Genomic DNA, 24374 nt, shown 5'->3' with positions numbered 1-24374 from the left:
GACTGGCTCCTGTCCCAGGCATAGCGATACCAAGTGCAAGAAAGTCACAGGTACACTGCGGTGTTGGTAATCCACAGTACAGCAGTGTGAAAGCAGCCTTATAGGGGGCTTAGCACCGAAAGGGCTCATTTACATTTGCAGTTTGGGGGGCAGTAAAACCCCAAAGTTGAGATGTGTTTTTACCACCAGTGTAGTGCTAGGGGACACAATGGCAACCCTACCCCATGCTAAAGAGGGCCCATGAGGTCTCCCTCTCACATTCTGTTTTACACTTGGACAGGATGGGCGGTGGGGTGCCATATACAGGAACCAATCCTCTCCTTTTACCTCCTGCAACAGCTGAAATAAGGCTTCTTCTCCTCCTCTCCTTCTTGCTGGCATTCAGCGGCTGCAGACAGGGGAGTATCTGCTGTGAGGCAAACAAGGCATTTGCCTAGGGTGGCATTTTTCAGGGGGGCGGTGTCACCCCCAGGCAGCAGGGACAAGGGACCAGCGCTTGGCAGGGTGGGAGAGCTCAGCAGGGCTCGGGCAGGAGACAGAGTTTAGGCAGGGGAGGTGGGCTCGGCCCGGGCGCGGAAGGCGGACTCGGCAATCTCTCCCGCAGCCTCTGATCATCTCCTGCACCAGGTCCACAGTCTCTGACCATCTGCTGCTCTAGGTCCACAGTCTCTGACCAACTCCTGAGGCAGAGCCTAAAGATGAAGGGATGGAGTTTACAGATTGAGGGTGGATCTTAAAAGGAAGGGGTGGGACAAATTTAGACAGGGGGGCACCTAATTATAGTCTTGCCTAGGGCAGCACAAAACCAAACTACACCATTGGCTGCAGAAGGAAAATATTCATTATGCTATTCAAATTTAATACAATTTGAAATTCTGAACCATTTAATTTCATTTTGGATCACAACCAGTTACCAAATCACTTATGCGGCCCTCGCTCAAAAGGTTGAGCACCCCTGCCTTGGACTGTAAATTCCTCTGAGGAAGATATGCATATGTACTGTGTAGTAGTGCAAAAAATGTTGGCATTATGTTAATACAAGAACAGAATATAATCATACAGTGTGTCTGAGATAATAAAAGATGTCAAAGGATAGTTGTAGCAAAAGCTACACTAATTACACTGGAAGAGAAACAAACCAAAGCAATAGTTTATTTGGTCAATGTGTTCATTATTCAGCATTTTTGTGGTTACTGTTTAACAAAAGAGTTTCAGTGTTTGCAGAGATTTATGTGGCAACAATTACAATTGCTTCACAGGGAGATAACATGCCTTAGCCAAAAGTCAATTCACAGACCAAAGGACAAAGCTTTACTATTTGCAGCGCTAGTAGAATGTGAAGAAACTTTGTGCTGTCCTATCTATGCCAGAATTCACCATCTTGGAACCTTATATGCACCTCTATATATGTCTCATATTGATAGAAAAATAAGATATACTAATCCTAATATATTTTGATGTTTTCTACTTTGGAGTCATGGTAAATACGATAATAGTGCCAATATGCATATTGTTTTTGCAGTTAAAACAAATGTAAAAATGTGGCATTGGTACAGAAAACAGGAAATTCAGAAACTGGGTTAATACAAATTTCGTAATGCAATATTTCACAATACTTCTTGTAAAGACTTGAGAAGTGTTTCATCCCACTTAAAACACCGACTCGACATTTCCCATCTCTACGCAGACAGTCTTGAGCTGTGAATAGTACTCTATAGCCACCTGGCCATTTTCACGTCCAAAGCCTGTGAACACAGAGCTCCATATAATGTAACTGTTTACAAGCATTTGACATTAAATAGAAAACATTACTACCATGTTCTGTTCTATTTGTGTATTGAGAAAGTCTTTACAATTATGTTAATGCAAATATATACACTCACTGGCCATTTCATTAGGTACAACTTGCTAGTGCTAAAAAATATCCCCAGCACTACTGCACCGCCACCAACAGCTTGAACCATTGCTACAAGGCAGGATGGATGCACACTTTCAGGTTGTTTACGCCAAATTCTGACCCTACCCTCTGAACATCACAGCAACCAGTCTGCCCATTCTCCTCTGACATCAACAAGGCATTTTCGTCCACACAACTACCACTCACTGGATATTTTCTCTTTTTTGGACCATCCTCTGTAAACCCTAGAGAAGGTTGTGCATGAAAATCCCAGTAGATCAGCAAGTTTTTTTTAAATACTTAGAGCAGCGCGTCCGGCACCAACAACCATGCCACATTCAAAATCACTTACATCCCCTTTCTTCCCCATTCTGATACTTGGTTTGAACTTCAGCAAGTCGTCTTCATTACATCTACATGCCTAAATGCATTGAGTTTCTGCCATGTAATTGGCTGATTAGCAATTTGTGTTACCAAGCAATTGAACAGGAGTACCTAATAAAGTAGCCAGTGAATGTATGTATGTATGTATGTATATATATATATATATATATATATATATATATATATATATATATATATATATATATATATATATATATATATATATGTATGTATGTATGCATGCATGTATATATAGGGTTGATTTACTAAAGGCAAATAAGTATAGGAAGCTTTCTTTAACTTGATGAATGAGGTGAAAATTCACTTTGCAAAGAATACCCAATCACATGCAAGGAAAATAAAAAACAGAATGTTTGCTTGCACATAGAAGATGGAAGTCAGCAGAGATTCACCTCTGGGATGGAGTACAGCAAACCCACTGGGTCACTTGCTGTGCAGCTCCTTCATTCAGAAAATATCTAGCATTCTTTTAAAGGGATGATTATATGCTCCTTGTCCCACAGAAAATTAAGTTAGCAACCTATTTGCCTGTAGTAATTCAATCCTTATATTTTATGATCAAAACAGGAAAATAGGCTTTTAATAGTTGTCCAAAATGGCAGATGACACATCTCAGACCCCATTGTCCGTATTAAGACTGTCTAAATATGTGGTGCATGGCAACACTGCTCACAATGTAAAGTTCAAATATGAGTCCAACAACCAGCACTCACAGAAGGCTAACTTGGCTGTTCCTTCATGTAGCTACCAGAAATTGCTGGGATTGGGAGTAGTAAATTCAAATGACATTTGCAAGCTGGGCTGCTTAAGGCTACATTCACACAGGCATTTTGTCACAGTAAGAATGGCAGTGGCAGGAATCTGCTGATTCCTGCTTCTGGTTTTGACACCTGTGAGAGGCTATCTGCGTTCGCCAGCAAACTGTCATTAAAATGTATGGGCTCCTCGGTGTCAAAAACAGCAACAGGAATCAACCGATTTCTGCCGCTGCCATGTGCACAGAGCAAACACCTGTGTGAAGGTAGCCTAGTCTAGTACTTTGTTACCACTGATGTGAACTCAGTGCTTCAAGCAAAGCAAGCAAAAACTGAAGGATATGATATTTTTTATAGGTCAGCTACTGAGGTGATGACACCTACATGTAAAAAGCAAATATATTTATAAGAATTCTTTTTAAAGTGGTTCTAAAGCCTAAAGGTTTTACCATAATGCATTCTCTGCATTAAGGTAAAAAAAAGTTAGTTTTACACTCCTTATACACTTTATCCTCCTTATACACTCACTGTGAGGACAGTTATTAGGCAAGTTGTATTTTTGAGGATTAATTTAGTTATTGAACAGCTACAGAGCTATCGGTCAATCCAAAATGTTAATAAACCTCAAACCTGAATATTTAAGAAAGTAAAAGTGAGGTTTTGGCTTTCTTAGGGGAATATCTATTTGTGGACAATTATTGGGCAACTGTTAGTGTGCAGAATTGTTATGCAACTAAATGAAAAAATTAACATTTTTCCATCTCACTTGTTTATTTTCATCTGTGAATGTGACAATAATAAACAAACTCCTCAAAATTTACAAATAAACATTTCTAAAAAAAAAAAATCAGTGACCAATATAGCCACACTTCTTTTCAATAACAGTCATAAACCTTCCATTCATGGAGTCTGTCAGTTTCTTGATCTGTTGATGCTCACCTTTTTGGGCAGCAGCAACCACAGCCTCCCAGACACTGTTCAGAGAGGTGTACTATTTTCCTTCATTGTGAATCTCCAGTTTAAGAAGGGCCCACAAGTTCACAATGGGGTTTAGGTCAGATAGAAGGGGGCCATGTCATTATTCTTTCATCTTCAAGGCCTTTACTGGCTAGCCATGCAGTGGAATACTTAGATGCATGTGATGGAGCATTGCCCTGCATCAATATCATAGTCTTCTTGAAAGATCCAGACTTTTTCCTGTACCACTGCTTGAAGAAAGGGTCTTCTAAAAACTGGCAGTAGGTTTGGGAGTTGATATTGAGTCCATCTTCAACCCGAAAAGGTCCAACTAGCTCATCTTTAATAATACCAGCCCATATCAGCACCTACACCTTGCTGGTGTCTTGAGTCGAAGTGGAGGTCTGTGCACTTTACTGATCCAGACACAGGCCCATCCATCTGGTGTGTCAAGAGTTACTCTCATCTCATCAATCCATAAAACCTTTGAAAAATCTGTCTTCAGATATTTCTTGGCCCAGTCTTGGCATTTCAACTTGTGTGTCTTGTTCAGTGGTGGCCGGGATTCAGCCTTCCTTACCTTGGACATGTCTCTGAGCACTGAACACCTTAAACTTCTGGGCACTCCAGGTAGGTTGCAGTTCTGGAATATGACAGCACTGAAGGATAATGGTTCCTGGTAGCTTTAAGTTTGATTCTTCTCAAATCTTTGTCAGTTAATTTGCGTCTTTTTTTTCTCAACAGTTCTTGCGACCCTGTTGACTATTTGCAACAAAACGTTTGATGGTTCTGTGATCATGCCCCAATATTTCAAGAGTGCTGCATCCCTCTGAAAGACTTTTTACAATTTTTGACTTTTCAGAGTCAGTTAAATCTCTTTTTTGGCTCATTTTGCCTGAGGAAAAAAAGCTGCCTAATAATTATGCACACCTTGATATAGGATGTTGATCTTCTTAGGCCACACCTTCTCTCATTACACAAATACACATCACCTGATATGTTTAAATCCAACAAGCATTCAAGTTTATACAGCTTGGACTCACTTGCCTAATAATTGTGCCCGCAGTGTAGTTACCCAAGCAGGATCTCCATACGGTGATGTGCATGAGAGCAGTGTCTCTTTCCCTCCTCATTTGCTTAGATACATAAATGGGAGTCATTTGCTCCTGCTGCTGTCAATCACAGCCAGTGAGGTGGGAGAATGTCTCATGAACAATGTGTGTCCATGAGATATTATTGTAAAAAAGACATTAGAGCTGGCTTGGAAATGGGCACTCACAAGTACCCCCATAGCAAGCGGCTTGCTATGGGGGTACTTGGGAGGGGGGAGGGAACCAGGAGCGCCAGCAGGTGACTTGAGTAGAGGAAGATCTGGGGTGCTTTGTGCAAAACCCGTCCACAGAGCAGGTATAACATGTTTGTTATTTAAAAAAAAAAAAAAAAAAAAAAAAAAGTTTACAATCACTTTCAAATTCTCCACCTGTAGAGCCATAGCTAACACTTACCAGACATCTTGTAGCCTCCAAAGGGCAGTTCCACTGGGCTCACATTATAGTTGTTGATGAAGCACATTCCAGCTTGTAAAGCAGCGACTACTCTGTGAGCACGCTGTAGATCTCTGTAAAGAGGAAGGAAAGCATGTAAGGAAGCAAGAGAGACTAATAACAGTCAGCGTAAAGAGTAGTCATTTCCTACAGCTCTCCCTTAGTATTCAACAATATTGTCTGACACATTAACCACTTGAGCTCCTGAGGATTTACCCCCCTTAATGACCAGGCCTCTTTTTGCTACTCGGCGCTGCACTAATTCAACTGATAATTGCGCGGTCATGCAATGCTGCACCCAAACAAAATTTACGTCCTTTTTTTTCACACAAATAGAGCTTTCTTTCGGTGTAATTTGATCACCTGTGCGCTTTTTATTTTTCACGCTATAAACAAAAAAAGGGCAAAAATTTTGAAGAAAAACAATATTTTTTACTTTCAGCTATAAAAAATATATAGTAAACTCAAAGTTGGTTATAAATTTAGGCCAAAATGTATTCTGCTACATGTTTTTGGTAAAAGAAAATCCCAATAAGTGTATATTGATTGCTTTGTGTGGAAGTTATAGCGTCTACAAACTATGGTATAAATACTGCAATTTACGCCATTTTTCTGCTATACAGCGCTGCGCTAGTTTAACAGACAATTGCGCGGTCATGCAATACGGTACATAAATGAAATTTACATCCTTTTTTCCCCACAAATTGAGCTTTCTTTTGGTGGTATTTGATCGCCTGTGCGGTTTTTATTTTTTGCGCTATAAAAAAAAAGGCTGACAATTTTGAGGAAAAAAAAACAATATTTTGGACTTTTTACTATAAAACATGTCCAGTAAAAAAAAAAATGCAAAAATCAAATTTAGTCATAAATTTCTGCCAAAATGCATTCTGCGACATGTCTTTGCTAAAAAAAATCCCAATACGTGTAAATTAATTGGTTTACGTGAAAGTTATAGCGTTTACAAATGGCGGGAAAGATACTGGAATTTTTATTTATACTAATAATGGCGCCGATCAGCGACTTTTGGTGGCAATCAGCAACATATGGTGGCGACCAGCGACTTATGGCAGGACTGCGGCGGACATTTTGACACTGGGGGGGGGAACTGACTTGGGGTCACGGACATCCCCAGTGACACCAATACAGTGATCAGTGAAAAAAAAAAACACTGAAACTGTACTAATGTCACTGGGGAGGAAGGGGATAACATTTTTAGAATTTGCTGTGTAAGGGGAGCGTTTTACTAGGGGGCGGGGGTGTGTACTGGACGGGGGGAGGGAGGGGGGAGCTGATCGAGGGAGAGAAACTCTGCAGCTTCTCACAAGCTGTCAGAGAACTGACACAGAACAGGGCTGTGTGTAAACAATGCAGCCCTGCTCTGTGTCAGCGATCACCGTCAATCGCGGGAAAACGGCCGGTAAAAACCGTCCGTGACCCGTCGGCTGACACCCGCTGCTGACGCCCGCGGGACAGGTAGGGGGGGCGCGCGCCCCCTACCTGTTTTAAAGGCAGCCGTTTTAAAACGGGCTTTTGCCTACGAGTGCCGCCCTGCCGCCGTTTATATGCGGTGGCTGGGCGGCAAGTGGTTAACATACCATGAGGAAATACATGGGATAAAAAAAAACAAAAAAACCCCCAAACCTGCAGAGAAAACCTCAAGCAAAGAAACATATCCTGCCATTACATTATTGTTTCACAGGTTACAATTCTGATTTAAGACATACATCGCACACTAGGCAGATATCCCCTTCCTAACAGAGTGAAACTGACAGAATGGGGTTGATTTACTAAAACGGGAGAGTGCAAAATCTGGTGCAGCTCTACATAGACACCAATCTGCTTTCAGTTTTAGTAAATTAATCCCAATGTACTTTTTTCAAGATTGTGTGTGTTTCTTTGACTTCTCGACGCATTGACAACAAACAATAAGTGAACGGAAATCCCCCCCCCCGGGCTATGCACAACTAATCGTCTAGAGTTTGGATGTATGTGTCCGTATTGACCATCAAGGTTTGGCCTCAGCCTGGGTCAGCATATGAGAGGCTTTTTTTTTTTTTTTTTAACATAATACGAGTAGTCAAGTATTTGTTATATTTATATATTCCCAAAACTTGTGGAAAAAATACATTAATGCTTATTTTCTGGTTTATTACATCAGATTGTTAAAACTCTTATACTGACCATATACTCAACACTTTCAAACTATTTCAACTATCTTCTAATTGCAAACATAAACAAATAGAATAGATCAATGCAACCTGCCACCAAAATGTCTAAACACAATCATGAAACACTTGAAACCCTTGGTAGTAGGTTACTTTGGTTTATGTTGAGATGCTTGAAAGTTCTGCCTGCTCTGCTCTCTAACAGAGAGGCTCCAAAAAAGACCACTAAAAAAATTAAAAGGTTACAAAAATCATAACTGTACAAACTTTGTCAAGATATGTAGTGCCAAAAATAGGGCTCCAAATGCTGAGTGCATAAGCCACCATGAAGGTTCTACTTGCTTTGCCAGCTATTATAGAGCAGGAACCCATACAGAAAATAAAAGGAGTAACACTCACGCATGCAATTAACTCTGTGGCTAAGATGTATAGTTGTTTACTGCAACGATCACTAAGTTGATTGTATTTATAAAATGTAATCAATGAAGGGTAACAAGATTTAAAAAATATATATATTTTTTAATATGGTTGTCTTGACCCCTCAAAAATGCTGGATTTACCACTTTTTTGTGCTTTGTATTGGACTTCAGCAATAGGCTTCCTCTAGATCCCACCATATTGGTGGTGAAACAATTTCCATGATCTACTTTGTAGGCCTCTGGCAAGTTAATATGTGTATATACCACAAATATGGTGTGCTATTCAAATAATGCCAATAACCTGTGATAATCCGTATACATTCAACCTTATGGACTTACATGAAAAAATGTATGTATAACAAAAAAATTTTGTAAAAGGAAACATAAATGAATAGATATTCTATAAAAATTGTAATAAACCTCTAAGCCACAGTCCAAACAGTAAAGTGTTTGACAGGTGAATAGACAAATGTTGTGATGAATATCAATTCATCAACCAGTATACAGTGGATTTAAAAAGTCTACACACCCCTGTTCAATGTCAGGTTTCTGTGATGTAAAAAAATGAGACAAAATACCGTATATCATTTCAGAACTTTTCCCACCTTTAACCTCCCTAGCGGTATGATTATTTCCGATTTTTGGTGCTGAAAGCGGTACCATTTTTTTGCATGGAAATATGTAGTTTTTTTATTGTAGCCTGTAATTTTTAGGAATAACTCACTGAAATCTGTTCGAACAAGAGTCTATTAAACATCCCGGGTATGATAAAATTTGAAACACAAAATCATAATTTAATAAATAATCATAAAAAATAATAATATAATAATAATACATTTAATTCAATAATATAATCAAACCAAAAACACTGAAATTTGAAATATAGCGCCAAGTTCGCACATCGCTGAGCAAAGTCGCAAAATTGTTTTCAGTGTCTGATGACGAATTTCCCCACGAATCATTATCACTCAATTCTGCAAATGGTTCTGATTTACGATCGTTGTTCTCTAGCTGGTCTAAAACCACTTTTGACCTAAAGGGATGCTTTTTGGACACCATGGACTTTTCTCAGTTTCCAGGCAGAAAGAACAGACAAAATGCAGGCAGGGCACAGGACAAAGCACTAGGGACAAAATGTATGTGAAATGGGTTGAAACAGCAATGTTTTACTATGTAAAATTTATTTGGAAAAAAATGAAATTTTTTAAAATTTTCAAATTTCCCAACGCCGGCGGCGCCCGTACGTCCCGACGTCACAGGGACCAGAACACAGAAGCCAGATGCCGGCATCGGCCAGAGGAGATGGCCGGGGATGCTGCAGGGGACACATCGCGGGAGCGAAGGACAAGGTAAGCTCTGCAGGGACACCCTATGCAGCGCCGCATGGTAAGCCCGAGTGTAGCTCGGGGTTACCGCTTTTGGTACTGACATTTTACCCCGAGCTACACTCAGGAATACCACTAGGGAGGTTAATGTGACCTATAAACTGTACAACGCAATTGAAAAACAAACTGAAATCTTTTTTTTTTGGGGGGGGGGGGCTAAAATACTAAAATAATGTGGTTGCATAAGTGTGCACACCCTCTTATAACTGAGGATTTAGCTGTGTTCAGAATTAAGCAATCACATTGAAAATCATGTTTAATAGGAGTCAGTACATACCTGCCATCATTTAAAGCGACTCTGCTTAACCCCAAATAAATTTCAACTGTTCTAGTAGATCTTTCCTGATATTTTCTTAGTCGCATCCTACAGCAAAAGCCATGGTCCGCAGAAAGCTTCTAAAGCATCACAGGGATCTCATTGTTAAAAAGGTATCAGTCAGGAGAAGGGCACAAGAGAATTTCCAAGGCATTAGATATACCATGGAACACAGTGAAGACAGTCATTGTCAAGTGGATAAAATATGGAGCAACATTGACATTACCAAGAACTGGACGTCCCTCCAAAATTGATGAAAAGACGAGAAGAAAACTGGTCTGGGAGGCTGCCAAGAGGCCTACAGCAACATTAAAAGAGCTGCAGGAATATCTGGCAAGTATTGGCTGTGTGGTACATGTGACAACAATTTCCTGTATTCTTCATATGTCTGTGCTATGGGGTAGAGTGGAAAGATGGAAACCTGTTCTTACGAAGAAAAACATCCAAGCCCGGCTAAATTTTGCAAAAACACATCTGAAGTCTCCCAAAAGCATGTGGGGAAAATGTGTTATGGTCTGATAAAACCAAGGTTGAACTTTTTGGCCATAATTCCATAAATTATGTTTGGTGCAAAAACAGCACTACACATCACCAAAAGAACACCATACCCACAGTGAAGCATGGTGGTGGCAGCATCATGCTTTGGGGCAGTTTTTCTTCAGCTGGAACTGGGGTCTTAGTCCAGGTAGAGGGAATTATGAACAGTTCCAAATACCAGTCAATATTGGCACAAAACCTTCAGACTTCTGCTAGAAAGCTGAACATTTCAGGATGACAGCGACCCAAAGCACACATCCAAATCAACCAAGGAATGGCTTCACCAGAAGAAGATTAAAGTTTTGGAATGGCCCAGCCGGAGCCCAGACCTAAATCTGATCAAAATCCGTGGGGTGATCTGAAGAGGGTTGTGCATAGGAGATGCCCTCGCAATCTGATGGATTTGGAGTGTTTTTGCAAGGAAGAGTGGGCAAATATTGCCAAGTCAAGATGTGCCATGCTGATAGACTCATACCCAAAAAGACGGAGTGCTGGAATAAAATCAAAAGGTGCTTCAACACAGTATTCGTTTAAGGGTGTGCACACTCATGCAACCATAATATTTTAGTTTTTTATTTTTACTTCACTTCACCTAAAAGATTTCAGTTTGTTGTTCAACTGAGTTGTACAGTTTATAGGTTTACATTAAAGATGGAAAAAGTTCTGAAATTATCTAATTTTTTTACATCACAGAAACCTAACATTTTAACAGGGGTGTGTAGACTTTTTATATCCACTGTATGAATCAACTGAAGTACTGTGGCAAACATCAATCCATCAACAAATAAGTGAATAACGTTTATGTGTGTGCAGAGTATATTCTCTTTTGGTCATCCAACAGAACCAAGCAGTTTGCTATATTTTCATAATATACTAGGCAGGAAATACAGCAACTGCATCAACAACCTCTCCTCATCTCTAACTCTATCTCTAATTGCAGTATCCTCTTTCAGAGAGGAAAGCAAACTTTATATAACTTATGATAAAATCAGGGTTTTTTTCTTCAGCTAGAATGCAGGAGAACGCAGTTCTGGCACCTCCAGCACTGAATGTATATCATCGCAAGGAATGCTGAAGGGTCTACTGATGCTGGCTGTTGGAGGATCTATTTTTGGAAGTGGGTCTATTGTTGCTGGGGAAGTCTATTGCTGCTGGTGGATCTATTGTTGTTAGGGGTGTGTGTCTTATGTTGCTGGGGAGTTAATTGTTGAGAAAGGGGTCTATTGTTGCTGGCTGCTGGAGGATCTATTGATGCTGGCTGTTGGAAGTCTATTGTTCCTGGGCTGGATTTATTGTTACTGCTTTTCTTGTTAGTAGCAAATTCCATGAAAATTACTTAGCACCAGATACTTGGTTCTTTATTCTCTAAAAGGAGCTGTTCTGGGAGAGGGATAGGGAAGTGGAACCAATGAATGGTGCTCATAGGTGGTTAGGGGGTGGACACATGGGATGACTTGGTAGGGGGAGGAGTTCCTGCACCTATTCTCTGACAAAGCCCTGGAAAAAAATTTATTTTTTGTTATATCAAGTAGTTTCCCTCTTTGCTTCACCTTGTAACATAGAGAACAGGTTCAAGAAAACACATGTAAACACAGACAGATATAGTGGAGTTGACATGATCCTAGGACTAGATCAGGCAATGATCTAACATCTATGGCAACAACCCCCCCCCCCAAAAAAAAACAAACAATCAACTTGTCAGGTGTGAAAATCTTCACCTTCTATTATTCTCTTCTGCTTATAAATGCACTCACATACACTCAGATGCCTAAATCATATGGGTTTATATAGCAGTTGTTCAAGAGATGTGGTGGTCGGATCAAGTCTGTATGTCTACGTCACCTTGACAGTTTACAGTGTGCATGATCATTACACTCACATTGTAAACTCAATGATAGAACAAGTTTGCAGCGTTCACAAATGTGCCCTACTCTGCCTATTCTTTAGGGCCATTATGCACTGGCAAAACCCTTGCAGCAGCAGAACCACTAACATGCAACTACCACCTTCCCTAATGAAGGTCGATCCCCTGCTAATTAAAATGCTGTAGAACTGGACTCACTAGCAAGAGAGTAGTGACAGTGCTACACCTTGCTGGTTCAGGCAGTTAGGCAGCCAGAATAGAAGGCGAGTTGAATTGTATTGATGTTACTGGCATGTTGTTGTTACTGACATATTTTCTGGTGTGACATAAGCCTTAGGATTTGAGAAAAGTCTGGGATGGGAAGTTGGGGCTCTAATGGGCAAGCGGTATATATATTTATTACACACACACCGTTTTCTTTTTTTTTCCCGAGAACTGTCTTTAGTTCCCATCATTTTACTACAAACATGACTTCTCTTGCTTAAGATTCTTTCAGTTGTAGAAAGTACAAAGTAATGTATTTAAATCCACTGACCTGCTGAAAACTCCTCCAGCCAAACCATAGTTTGAGTTGTTTGCCCTTTGCAAAACTTCTTCCTCTGTATCAAAGGGCAGGATTGACATCACGGGGCCAAAAATTTCTTCTTTTACACAGGTCATGTCATCAGCACAATTTCCTATCAGCAATTCAAACACAAAAGACTGAAAACATGGACAATTTGTACATTTCATAGAAGCTGCTATACACCATTTGCTAAAAAGTTGAGGAAAAAAAAGAAATAATTTCTTGAAATAGCATATATTTAACGTTACAAGCAAGTAAATTGTACTAAGGTAAAATAAATAAAGCATATGCAGTACAGCTCTGCACATTTTCTACAGTTTTAACCCCTTCTCTCCAACCGTACACAGATATCATTCCTCATGGAGGTGGGTCTTTATATCTGTGTAATTGTCTTTGTGCTGGTAGTGCACTGCACAGCATGCACCCAGCACAGGGACTGAGCTCTCAGCAGGAGCCCTGGGTCTCTTACTAATGACTGGGACCCAGTATTCCCGGTTCCGGATCACCTGATCGCTGTGATAGCTTCTGATTGGCTATCACAGTGGTCAGTCACTACGCAACCCACTTACATGCTTACTTTGTACATTGCATCTTTCTCTCCTTGCAGGAGATGAAGATGTAAATAAACAAAACTGTGTAAAAAAAGAAAATAAAGAAAAAAATATTTTTGTTTAAAGTTTGATCTAGGTCAGTGCCAGGGTTAGTGTTATGGTCAAAGATCAAAGCTGGGTCAAAATATTTTGGGTAGGATTTAAAAAAAAAAGAAAAAAAAAAAAGTTTTAAATTTGTTAATGTCAGTTTGTATTACGTAGGATAGAAGAAAAGTGAAATGCGCATTATTGTTTCTGGGCCCAACTAAGGGTACATACAACAACCAACATTTACATATGTGGTATTGCTGTGTTTTTCAGGAGCAGAAAATTTATTTTAGGTTGTTCTTTGGTGGTAAATTATGGTAATAGCAAGAAATATACCACTAACGTTAAAAGAAAAAAAAAAATTCACTATTTCTGGCCAGTGTTCCTTTCACCAAAATTAAAAAAAAAAAAAAAAAAAAAAATCAGGGAGATATCCGTAATCATTTACCACCAAAAGAAAGCACAAGAACTAGGAAGGTTCTTTGAAATAATAGTGAAGTCTGAAGAGGACACAGGACAGCTCTGAATCTGACATAATGAGCAGGTATTTTTGCTGTTATCAAAAAGAAAACACCATGCTTTAACCTCCCTTGCGGTCTGATTATGTCAGTATTTCTGTGCTCAAATCGGTACTTTTTTTGCATGGAAATATGTTGTTTTTTTATTGTAGGCCTGTAATTCATAGGAATAACTCACTGAAATCTGTCCGAACAAGAATCTAGAAAACATCCCGGGTATTATAAAATTTGAAACACGAAATCATAAATTATAATATAATAAATAGTCATAAAAATAATAATATAATAATAAATTGAATTCAATAATGTAATCAAACCAAAAACACTGAAATTTGAAATAGAGCAACAAGTTCGCATATCACGGAGCTCAGTCACAAAATCGTTTTCAGTGTCTGATGACGAATTTCCCCACAAATCATTATCACTCAATTCTGCAAATGGTTCTAATTTACTATCGCTGTTCTCTTGCTGGTCTAAAACTGCTTTTGAACTAAAGGGACGCTTTTTGGACGCCATGGACATTTCTGTTTCCAGGCAGAAAGAACGGTTAAAATGCAGGCAGAGCGCTGGACAAAGCACTAGGGACAAAATGTATGTGAAATGGTTTGATACAGTATTGTAATACTATCAGATTTTGGTGTATTGAGTGAACGTCAAATTTTCACATTTTTAAAATTCCCGCCTGTTCCGTCCCCGTATGTCCCGACGCTAGCAGGGAATGGAACCCGGAAGACGGATGCCGGCATCGGCTGGAGGACATGGCCAGGGACACTACAGGGGGGACATCGCAGGACCGCAAGACAAGGTAAGTGCTCCAGGGATCCCAGAGAAACGCTGTAATATAATCCCAAGTGTAGCTCGGGGTTACCGCTTCTGGTACTGAAAGATAACCCCGAGCTACACTCGGGAATACCGCCAGGGGGGTTAAACACATCTTTATGATTGTTACTGCTTAATGTATATCCAAGTAATACATGTCATTTGACTTTATCTCAGCCTACTGATCTTTGACTTTAAAACATTAACTATAAAATCAAATGTGCATATATTTCTTAAAACATACAGAATAAACAGAGTAGAAACCCTACCCCTACCTCCCAAGAACATAATACTAGATTTTCCCAGCAACATTTAGTGCAGAGCATTTCATATATCCTAGGTCAGTCAGTTGCTTCTTGCACATCTGATCATGTGGATTTGACTTGCTTGATATAAAGTTATACACACAGTGCACTTATTGTTCTTTTGTTTCAGGAATACAGCTTAAAAGACAGAAAAAAAAATAACTATATTTGGCCATTTTATTTTTTAGATGCATTCAGTGACGGTATTTTGTTGAAAAAGAAAATAAACCATGCTACAGAAACAAAGCTATTCTTCCCTCACCCCCTTCACGGTCTACATTGTAAAAAGGTAAAACTCAAAACACCCATGTACTGTATGTGTTGTATTATATATATATTAACCTTGTCAATGTTGCATAAATTAACCAATTCCAAACTTAATGTATACACAATACACTCCTCCAAACAAAAAAACTAAATCTGAAGAGTTCTCCGTCCCATTATATCACATTTTTTGCATCAAATATTTTAAGTTGTTTAAATCATTTATTCCATAAAGATATGGAAGCTTTAAATATTGTGCATAGTCCTAATTAAGTAATACTGTTTTTTTATTAATAGGAGGGGGCTATGTATCAGTATTTTTACCCAAGATTCACCCATTTTTCCTAAAAGGTGCTTTTAGAAAAATGTGTACGTCTTGGATAAAAATTGTGTGAGTCGTACGCAAAAACATTGATAAACATACTGTATACATTGGTAACATTTTTACATTTTTTTTTATTTATAAAAGCTCTCATATTTACATTTAAATTGGAACCTATTAGTGTACACAATTCTGGTCGAAATTAAGGTACCAGTTTCCACATAACATTCGGGAATATCCTTCCAGTGATTTGGATCAAAATTCATAATTTACAAAAACTTATGAAAGTTAAATGAAACAATGAAAACAAATAGAAATATAATTAAAATAAATACCTAGTACACAGGGGTACATGAAAAATCCTCCTTTCAGTTTAGGATCTTGTGGAATGTAGGGATCTCCTCCAGTCAAGATTTTTGCACCCTAAGAAATTGAGATGTATCTTTAAATATTATAGCTATTATCACCATTTGACAAACAAAATGACACATCAAAACAAAACTTATTGTAATTAATTTCATATGGAACACTTATGAGCTCTAGTTATTATCTGGAGCTAAGATCTAATTAGTCTATCACAAGGAAATTAATGTGGGGAGCTACACAGGAAACCCCCCTATTAATTTAAAAAAAAAAAAAAAAAAGTCCTATGGTCTCTGAAACAGAATAGAAAGGGCAAAAAGCCTGACACTGGATAGTGCTGAGAGCTAAATTCTGACCCAGCTGAAGAAAGAAGTGGATTTGTCTCACAGAAACTCGTGGGATCAAAAAGTCCTGAGACCAACACCAAAAGGAACCATGCCTTTCTTGTCCAGATATAGACCCAGTGGGAAGTAGACTTCCTAGCTGTTAGCATGATAAGAATAACAGATTCAGAGATACTGCCTGTCTTTCAAAGCAGTAATGCCAGTGATCTGGAAGCAGTATGGTAAATCGCCCCGGAGACAAAAGATCCTGAAGATCTGGCAGAGCCCACAGAAGGTCCACAAGGAATCTTATGACGGTTGGTGTACCATACCAGCCTCAGCCAGTCCCAGATCCAAAAGCTATAGACTGAGGCAGTCTACCTGGCAATTGTCCACACCTGGGATATACTTGGCAGCGAAACAGAACGTGAAGACTGCATCTGACCTACCTATTTTGCCATGGGAACACTTCTTGTATTTTCCTGATTGTTAAAGTCCTTGCCCTGGCATTTTATCACTGAATCCAGATCCAATGACCTTCCAGCAGAATGAACCAGCTCTGCAGAGACAGCCAAATCGACATCCAGGATGTTAATCAGGAAACAATACTCGGGAGATGATCTATCTCCTTTCCAGCCTAACAGGTTAGCATTCATTGTGAGAATCCTCCAAAAGACGGGAAGAGAAGATTCCCCAATAGAGTCAAATCCCTGAGCCACCAGACCAGGGACATGCTAGTCTTCAGTGCCAAAAGAGCTGATCTATCCACGTGTACGATTGACTTGTCCCACAACAGAACGTTGCCTTTTAGAGATCTGAAGTGGAACTGAGCAAAAGAGACTGATTTAAAGGAGGTAACCATCAAGTCCAAACCTCTCATGCAACGCCGAGAGATTGGAGAGCTGTAATCTGAGATCAGACAGTTGAAAGTTTCTCCTGTGGGGAAAACATTCTGGCTTGATCGAAGTTAAGGATTAGATCCGGTAATTTGAAGAGATGAGTTGGTTTCAGCATCAATTTCTAAAGATTCAGGATCCATCAGAACTGTTATAATGTCTCTACAGTTAAAGCCACAGGATTTCAGTAGGGGTAATACTGGGCTCAGCACCTTGCTGAACACCCATGATGCAGGCAAGAAGCTGAAGGAAAGTGCCACAACTGCCACAAGCAAGCCGCTTGCTATGGGGGCACCCCGCTGCTCCGTATGTCCATTCACACATGGAGCCGCGGCTTGGCCCCCCCCCCCCCCCTTCATTGGCCAACTGGCTGTGATTGACAGCAGCGGGAGCCAATGGCTCCTTCTTGCTATCTCAGCCAATGAGGAAGCAGATACCTGGGAAAACCGAGGCTGTCATGCACATCGCTGGATCTCCATGGTGCTCAGGTAAGTATTGAGGGGGCTGGGGGAGCGGCTGTACACAGAAGAGCCTTTACAACCACTTTAAGACATCCTATGTCTATATTCTGGGCTTCACAAACCTAAAAAATATCACTTGCATCCAAAGTTCTGGTGGTGTGGGGGTGGTTCTGCCCCTTTAGGGGTTGGTGGACTGAAAATTTAGGAGAAACCTATGAACATCAAGCTGTATTAGGAACTTCTATAGCAGACTGGTGATGTGTCTGATCTAAAATGCAAAAGAAGACATGCTTCAAAGTCACACATTTCACTTACCTGTTCCTTGGCACCCTTAATGAAACCAAATACTTTTTCCAGTTGAGGGCGGTTAATAAGTGGTCCCATCCTGGTGCCTTCCAAAAGAGGGTCTCCAATTTTGATTTTGTTTACCTTCTTCACTACGGCTTCAGTAAACTTCTCCAGAATGTCCCGTTGAACAAACACACGTGTTCCATTGCAGCACACCTAAACAGTGCAATTGTGAGTTCATCAAAATGAGTTCTTATAGGAGAGCACATTAGTTAAATTTAAATGCCAAATAGGTGTACGTGTCAGTCTTTAAATTGAGAAATTTACCAAACATTAACTCACAACTTCTGTTCTAAAACATCCTATTAGCTATAGCCACTAATTTCACAATAATAAAAAAATGCACTGGTAGATTTTTGGAATGGTTTGCAAATAACAACATCTTAGAAATAGCTTAATAAATTCCATGCATAATGCTGTCAATACACCGGCATCAATGTCAAGAAAAAGTTACATATTGTAGCATGTATGGAAGCCATACATAATTATTGTATTAAAATCAATAGTACATTTACTAGACATGTGAAAACTATTTCTAAGAAGATCACCAATGGTTTGGCATTGCTTATGTGTATGGCCAGCTTCAGTTAACAAAAATAGACAAGAAGAGAAAATGCTCAGCTGTAGAACTCAAGGCCAAAACAATAAATATAAAAATGAAAAAAAAAACTTCTGGATAAATTGCATACAATGAATACATAGTTACCTAATTTCCCAAAATTAGGGCTCATTCACACAGGGCAATTAGGCGCGTACTCCGTGCAGGGCTGTCTTTTACAGGCACAGGGATGCACTGGTGTTACATGCATCCCTGTGCCGGCAGTCCCATGTCTACTGGGACACAGCCGCTTTGTCCCAATGTGGCATCCGTGTGGGTGGGTTCAGGGCCATGTACCCGCACAGATGTCACATTGGGAGGCAGCGGCTGTTTCCGTGCAGCCACATGTCCTAAAACACACCTATGGGACTGCACGCCACACCTGTGCATCCTCATGGTCGGCAACACATGGTCCTGCATGGGGCACGGAACTAATCGCCCTATGTAAACGGGGCCTTAGAAGACAGCAATCACTACTTTACTGATTGCTATTGTCACTTCTATATTGACTGCTTCTCAGTCTGCGACAGCTCTCGAATAAAGAACATATGCATTGTGTACTGCTGCTTGTACTCCTGTACATTTTGAGAAATGTAAAGCTTAAAGTGTTACTAAACCCAGGACCCTGAATTTACTTTATCTGGTCTCGCACAGTACACAGAACATGGAAATGAAACCATTTTAGTACATATAAACTGTAAAAATACCTTTTTTCCATTAGCAGTTAGAGCAGTCATGTGACTTCTATCAGTGTCCAGCAGAGCACTGGTTAAAGCCTGTAGGAGGAATTTTCATTCTCCCCTGATTGTCCTATGAGGCTGCAGGACCCCTGACCTTCTGTCTGGACAGTGCGGATTGACTCTGTGCTGGTCACATGCACTCTCCCAAGGAAAATTAAAGAAAAAAAACTCCCCAGCAATACACACCAAACTGAGCATGTGCAGCTTTCCTCCAAGGCTCTGTTCTATCAAGCAATAGATTGGGGACAGTAGAAGAAAGGGAGGATCAGCAAAGATAGGATCAAACATCCTTTTTTACACAATGCAGAGGATTAACCCCTTAGGTTCCACAGTGAGAAGAACAAGCATGCTTTACTGCATATACAGACTGATTTTACTGTTGTGGGTTTAATAACACTTTAATTTTAAAGCTCTGCATTTTTATCTTGAGGAGTTACAGTTTTACAATCACTGTGTTCGGATGTATGTTGTATAGCACACAAGCGAGTGCAGAGGTCTTTGTCTCCTTTGTACTACTATTTTAAATTTGCTTAACCAGAAGAGAAAATAGCCTAAAATAATAACTGAAAGACTTTTGACCAGAAGAGAAACAATTCTGAGGACATTCCATCTTGCCCCATTCTCGCAACAGCTTGTTAAATCTCACAGAATGAATGTACATTGAGTTTCTCTGGACTGATAGTTATGCAGTTTTATTTTATAATTAGATCCCAAAATGTTGCACAACACAAAACTACCACCTTATGGCTTGTGGCAGACTTTCTCAACATTTTTAATACAGAGGAATCCTATCTATACAGCTCAAGGTACATTAGCAAGTTGAGATATACAAATAAATAAAATAGGAAATATGACATTAATTTATTTGACATCCAGGGCTGCGCTGAAAAACAAAACTACCTAGCTTGGAGCAGAGTAGTGTGTGATTTTGTATGTTATTAGTATTATGGGGGGGGGGGGGGGAGTGAAGGTCCCTTTACTTGGCTAAAAAGATCATCAGTGTTAGTGCTTACTTATCTAATAAACAGAAATTGCTCAGTGAACCCCTAGAAACCTCTGGAGCAATCCTAGGGTTTCATGGGTGAGAAAGCTTGGTCTTTGGATAACTAAATTAGACTGGTTTATAAATCATTATGAGCTTAATTTTGACACTAGAGTCTTTGGACTATCGATTCCTTAACTGGGGACATAAGCCTTCCAAAACTAAAGCGAGCCAATCACAACTGTGCTTATGCAGGAAGCTAAATGTTCAGTTCTCATTTATTATAACTGCCCAGGCAGTAGCTAGCAAAAATGTGGCATGTGTTCCAGATCTGTTGTGGATACCCTTTTGCAACACTTGATAGCATTGTGTAAACCATTGAAGATTAATCTGATACCTTCTCAATCACATTTTACCTGTCCTTGTGTGAGGAAATTTGCCATCATTGCACCATTCACAGCATTTTCCAGGTCACTGTCAGAAAAGATAATGAGAGGAGACTTTCCGCCAAGCTCCAAAGTCACAGGTTTAATGCCTCTGGCTGCCATGTCCATGATCTGCAAAGATACAGGTCGGTTTACAGCTTGTTAATTATTTCTGAGGTATGTAGTAAGTGCACGTTGATCTGGTACCATTCCACTGCAGAATGGGATGATGAGAAAAGTGCAGAGTAAGTGATTTACAGCAAGTAGATTTACCTAGACAAAATACTCTGCAAACACAATTTATAAACACTGTGGTCAGACTTTTATGGTACTTTATCTTCCCCGAGTTTACATTAAATAGCCTTAAAGCAGACGTATCCAGGAGGTTAAAAGTCTCCATGAATAAATCCTTTATTAAATGGCTTGTTCACACCTTACAGGCTTAGCTTACTGGTGCACAGCATGTCAACTATGTTTGAGGACTGGACTATTGTTTTTGGTTGTATGCACAGTGCTTTGTCAGAGAGCTTCCAAAGTCCCCCTATGTACCAGTGTGAGTATACTTTACATGCTGTGCAATAATAGTAGTAGTCTTTAAGAAACTTTTATTGTCACGAAAACCCACTTCAAAAAGCATGCAATAACCTTTTTTTTTCCTCTGACAAAATGTGAAGGATCCTTAAATTGTTACACATTACCTACCAGCTTCTCTTTCAAACACTGTGTATTTAAAAATAAACTGTCACATCCTGAATATACATAAATTAGAAGAACATCCTAAAAAGACCTGACTACCTGGATCTAGGGAGCCCCTTCCCCCCCACCCAATCCTACCTAAAAAGTGACAGCACTCTGTGCTTGAGCAGCCCATCACTGTCAGGATTAGGTACAGCTTCCTCTGGTCTCTGCAAGCTATCCAAATAGGACTTTCAGAAAATTGAAATATAAAGACTAACAAATTTAATGTAATGTTTAGATTGTTTTTCATTATACATACATGTAAATCTAGGAGACAAGATTTTAACCACTATGGTCAATGGTCACCCTGAAACTGGCAATACACGGAATGAATTTCAGCCAGTTTCTGATCAACCAGCTGAAATCTGCTCTGCATGTTGCCCTGTCAACATCTTCCCACTAGCCATCCTTTGATTGTCAGCTGAACAGTACTTGCATCAATTAATGTTTAGGCGTTTTGACAGTCCTTAGCATCGGCTGTCAGAATACAATGGCCTCAGTGGAGATTCATCTATGCACACTGTTTGTTGTGGATGGAGGAATCTGTTTTTTTTGATCAGCCCTTGGGATTAATTTAAAAAATATGTGGTTATGGCCAGGTATAAGCTGCTCCATTTATGGGTTAAAAAAAACTAAAGAACTAGAACAAAGGAATACAACTGATGTTATGTTGTGTTGTCAAACAGTGAATTTCTTGAAATGTTTATGCCTAGATATAAATAGGCAACATTACATAAATTAACAAGCACAAATGTAAAGAATTTTGACTAGTTCTATTTGGAGTTGCACCGAGTCACCTTTGAGCCAGTGGGAACACTGCCAGTGAAGGATATTTTTGCCACATCTGGGTGCTTACAGAGGAATTCTCCAGTGGTGGCCCCACCTTGCACCACATTGAAGAGACCAGGTGGACCGCCTGCCTCTTTGAAGATCTCAGCCAGCAAAACTACAGTTATTGGAGTGAAGGGAGAAGGCTTGTACACCATGGCATTTCCTAAAGAAACATTACAAAATAATTTTAGTAGCCAACACTTGTATATTAGCATGATATACAGTAACCTTAGTTCTATAAACATGACGTATGCAGAAAGGACAGTATCAGTATATTAGTAAAGGTCAGTCTTCAAATGGAGACCTCTTGTTACATACTGATAAGGCGGCTGCAAGTCCAAAGCCTATCTAAAATTAAGTAAAAATAATATACTTGGTCCCCTCGTACACATGTTGTGGCTCTTCCCTAAGCTTCACCACGATTGGGCGTCTATTTTCACCATCCTAAATACACTTTGTTCCACACGTTTTGCCTGACCCAAACGTTTCTCTACTAGGAGTGGTCCCGGATGATACTCTTCCATCTGATGTCCACTCAATGTGGACAAAATCTTTATATTTAGTTCGTAAACTCATATTACAGAAATGTTTTTTATCAACTCCACCGACTTGCAATCAGTGGATAGATGTGATGAATTTTAACCTACGGAGGGAGGAGCCGACATATAATCGTAGGGGCTGCCCTAAAACATTTCAAAAGATACAGTCCAAATGGCTAATTTATCAACTCAATACATATTGTCCTTGGGAGCTGATACAAGGAGTTAGGTGAATGATCTGCCAGTGGTTTTGGAAGTAGACTGTCTCTCAGTTTAACTGAGATACATTGCATAACTGTATAATTCTTTGATGCGACTCCCAGACAGCTTTTGGAATGGTACTAATCATTGTAAGTTAATAATTATAACTCAAGGTCTCTTAAATCCATTATGGCATGATCTCAAGGTAGTATGCTTTATTTGTACTGTATTTTTTCTCTCTTTGGATACCTCTACTCAGGGCTTTTTTTCAGCAGAAACGTGGGGGAACGCACCTCCAGCACTAAATGTATGTAATGGCAAGGATGTTGTCTGCTGGGGATCTATTTTTGCTTAATCATCTATTGCTGCTGGCTGCGAGGAATCTATTTTACTGCTTATCTTGTTATCATTAACAAACCCTATATACATTTCATAGCTCCACAAAATGACACTTGGCTGTGTATTCTCTAAAGGAGCGGTACAGGGTGGTGGGTAGGGGGTGGAACCAAGGGATGTTGCCCAAAAGTGGATGGGGGGGGGGGGGGGTAACCAAGAAGTAACTCAGAAGGTGGGGGGGGGGGGGTGTTGTTCCTGCAGCTATTCTCTGAGAAAAAAAAAAAAGCACTTCCTCTACAGTGCAGAAATGTGTTTCTGTATAATTGTTTGTTGTTAAATGAAAAACTGTTTAATAAAAAACTACTACTAAAATCCATGACAATGCAGATAAAAACAGTTCAATATTGCAAAAGAGTGAGTGAATGGCAAGTAGCAAAAGTGTTCACTCTCTGTGCAGGAGGGGACTACAGAATTAGGCCAATACAGAAACTATAAAGGCTTATTATAACTACCTTGATACTACCCAATTCAGTTCCAAAACATTTAATAAATTGTTATGTCACAACACTAGATGATAAAATGCATAGGGCAGCTTGTATCTATTTAGGTAGCGTAGTATGTTAAATAAGTCGTATTTTGAATGAATTGTCCTTTTATTATTAATATGCATTTTACAATGTAATATATTGTCTGGTGATATGATAATACGGCATTCGGAAGAGTGAGTGTTGATCATCAGAGTAATAAAAATATATATAAAATATATAAAAATATGTCATCTTTTTTTGTTTTTTTAATGTATCCCCAGCTTTGAGGGATCAGGTTTTTCCCACTTCTGGGTCCAGAGGTGTCCCAAGATGGCCAACCATGTCACTTCCGGGTTCAGAGATGATCCAAGATGGCCAATGACATCACTTC

At 39.6% G+C, this 24374-nt stretch overlaps 1 protein-coding gene across 1 annotated transcript in view; it reads right to left on the bottom strand.

The window, feature by feature from the left end:
• Window positions 1-1138: 1138 nt before the first annotated feature.
• The window catches only part of ALDH9A1 (aldehyde dehydrogenase 9 family member A1), an 82820-nt gene continuing 59584 nt past the window's right edge, over window positions 1139-24374 (bottom strand). Inside the window, exons 5-11 of the mRNA XM_089683068.1 lie at window positions 22347-22543; window positions 20803-20943; window positions 18034-18222; window positions 16011-16098; window positions 12780-12921; window positions 5520-5632; window positions 1139-1745 (exon numbers count right to left, since the gene is read on the bottom strand). Of these exons, the coding sequence (XP_089539194.1) occupies window positions 1651-1745; window positions 5520-5632; window positions 12780-12921; window positions 16011-16098; window positions 18034-18222; window positions 20803-20943; window positions 22347-22543 (965 nt within the window). The 3' untranslated portion in view covers window positions 1139-1650. The remainder of the gene's footprint in view (window positions 1746-5519; window positions 5633-12779; window positions 12922-16010; window positions 16099-18033; window positions 18223-20802; window positions 20944-22346; window positions 22544-24374) is intronic.

Source organism: Staurois parvus, unplaced genomic scaffold (genome assembly GCF_062004578.1).
Source record: "Staurois parvus isolate SC_StPar_1 unplaced genomic scaffold, SC_StPar_1.0 ptg000300l, whole genome shotgun sequence".
Classification (NCBI taxonomy): Eukaryota; Metazoa; Chordata; class Amphibia; order Anura; family Ranidae; genus Staurois; species Staurois parvus.
This window is presented reverse-complemented; position numbering and strand designations above follow the sequence as displayed.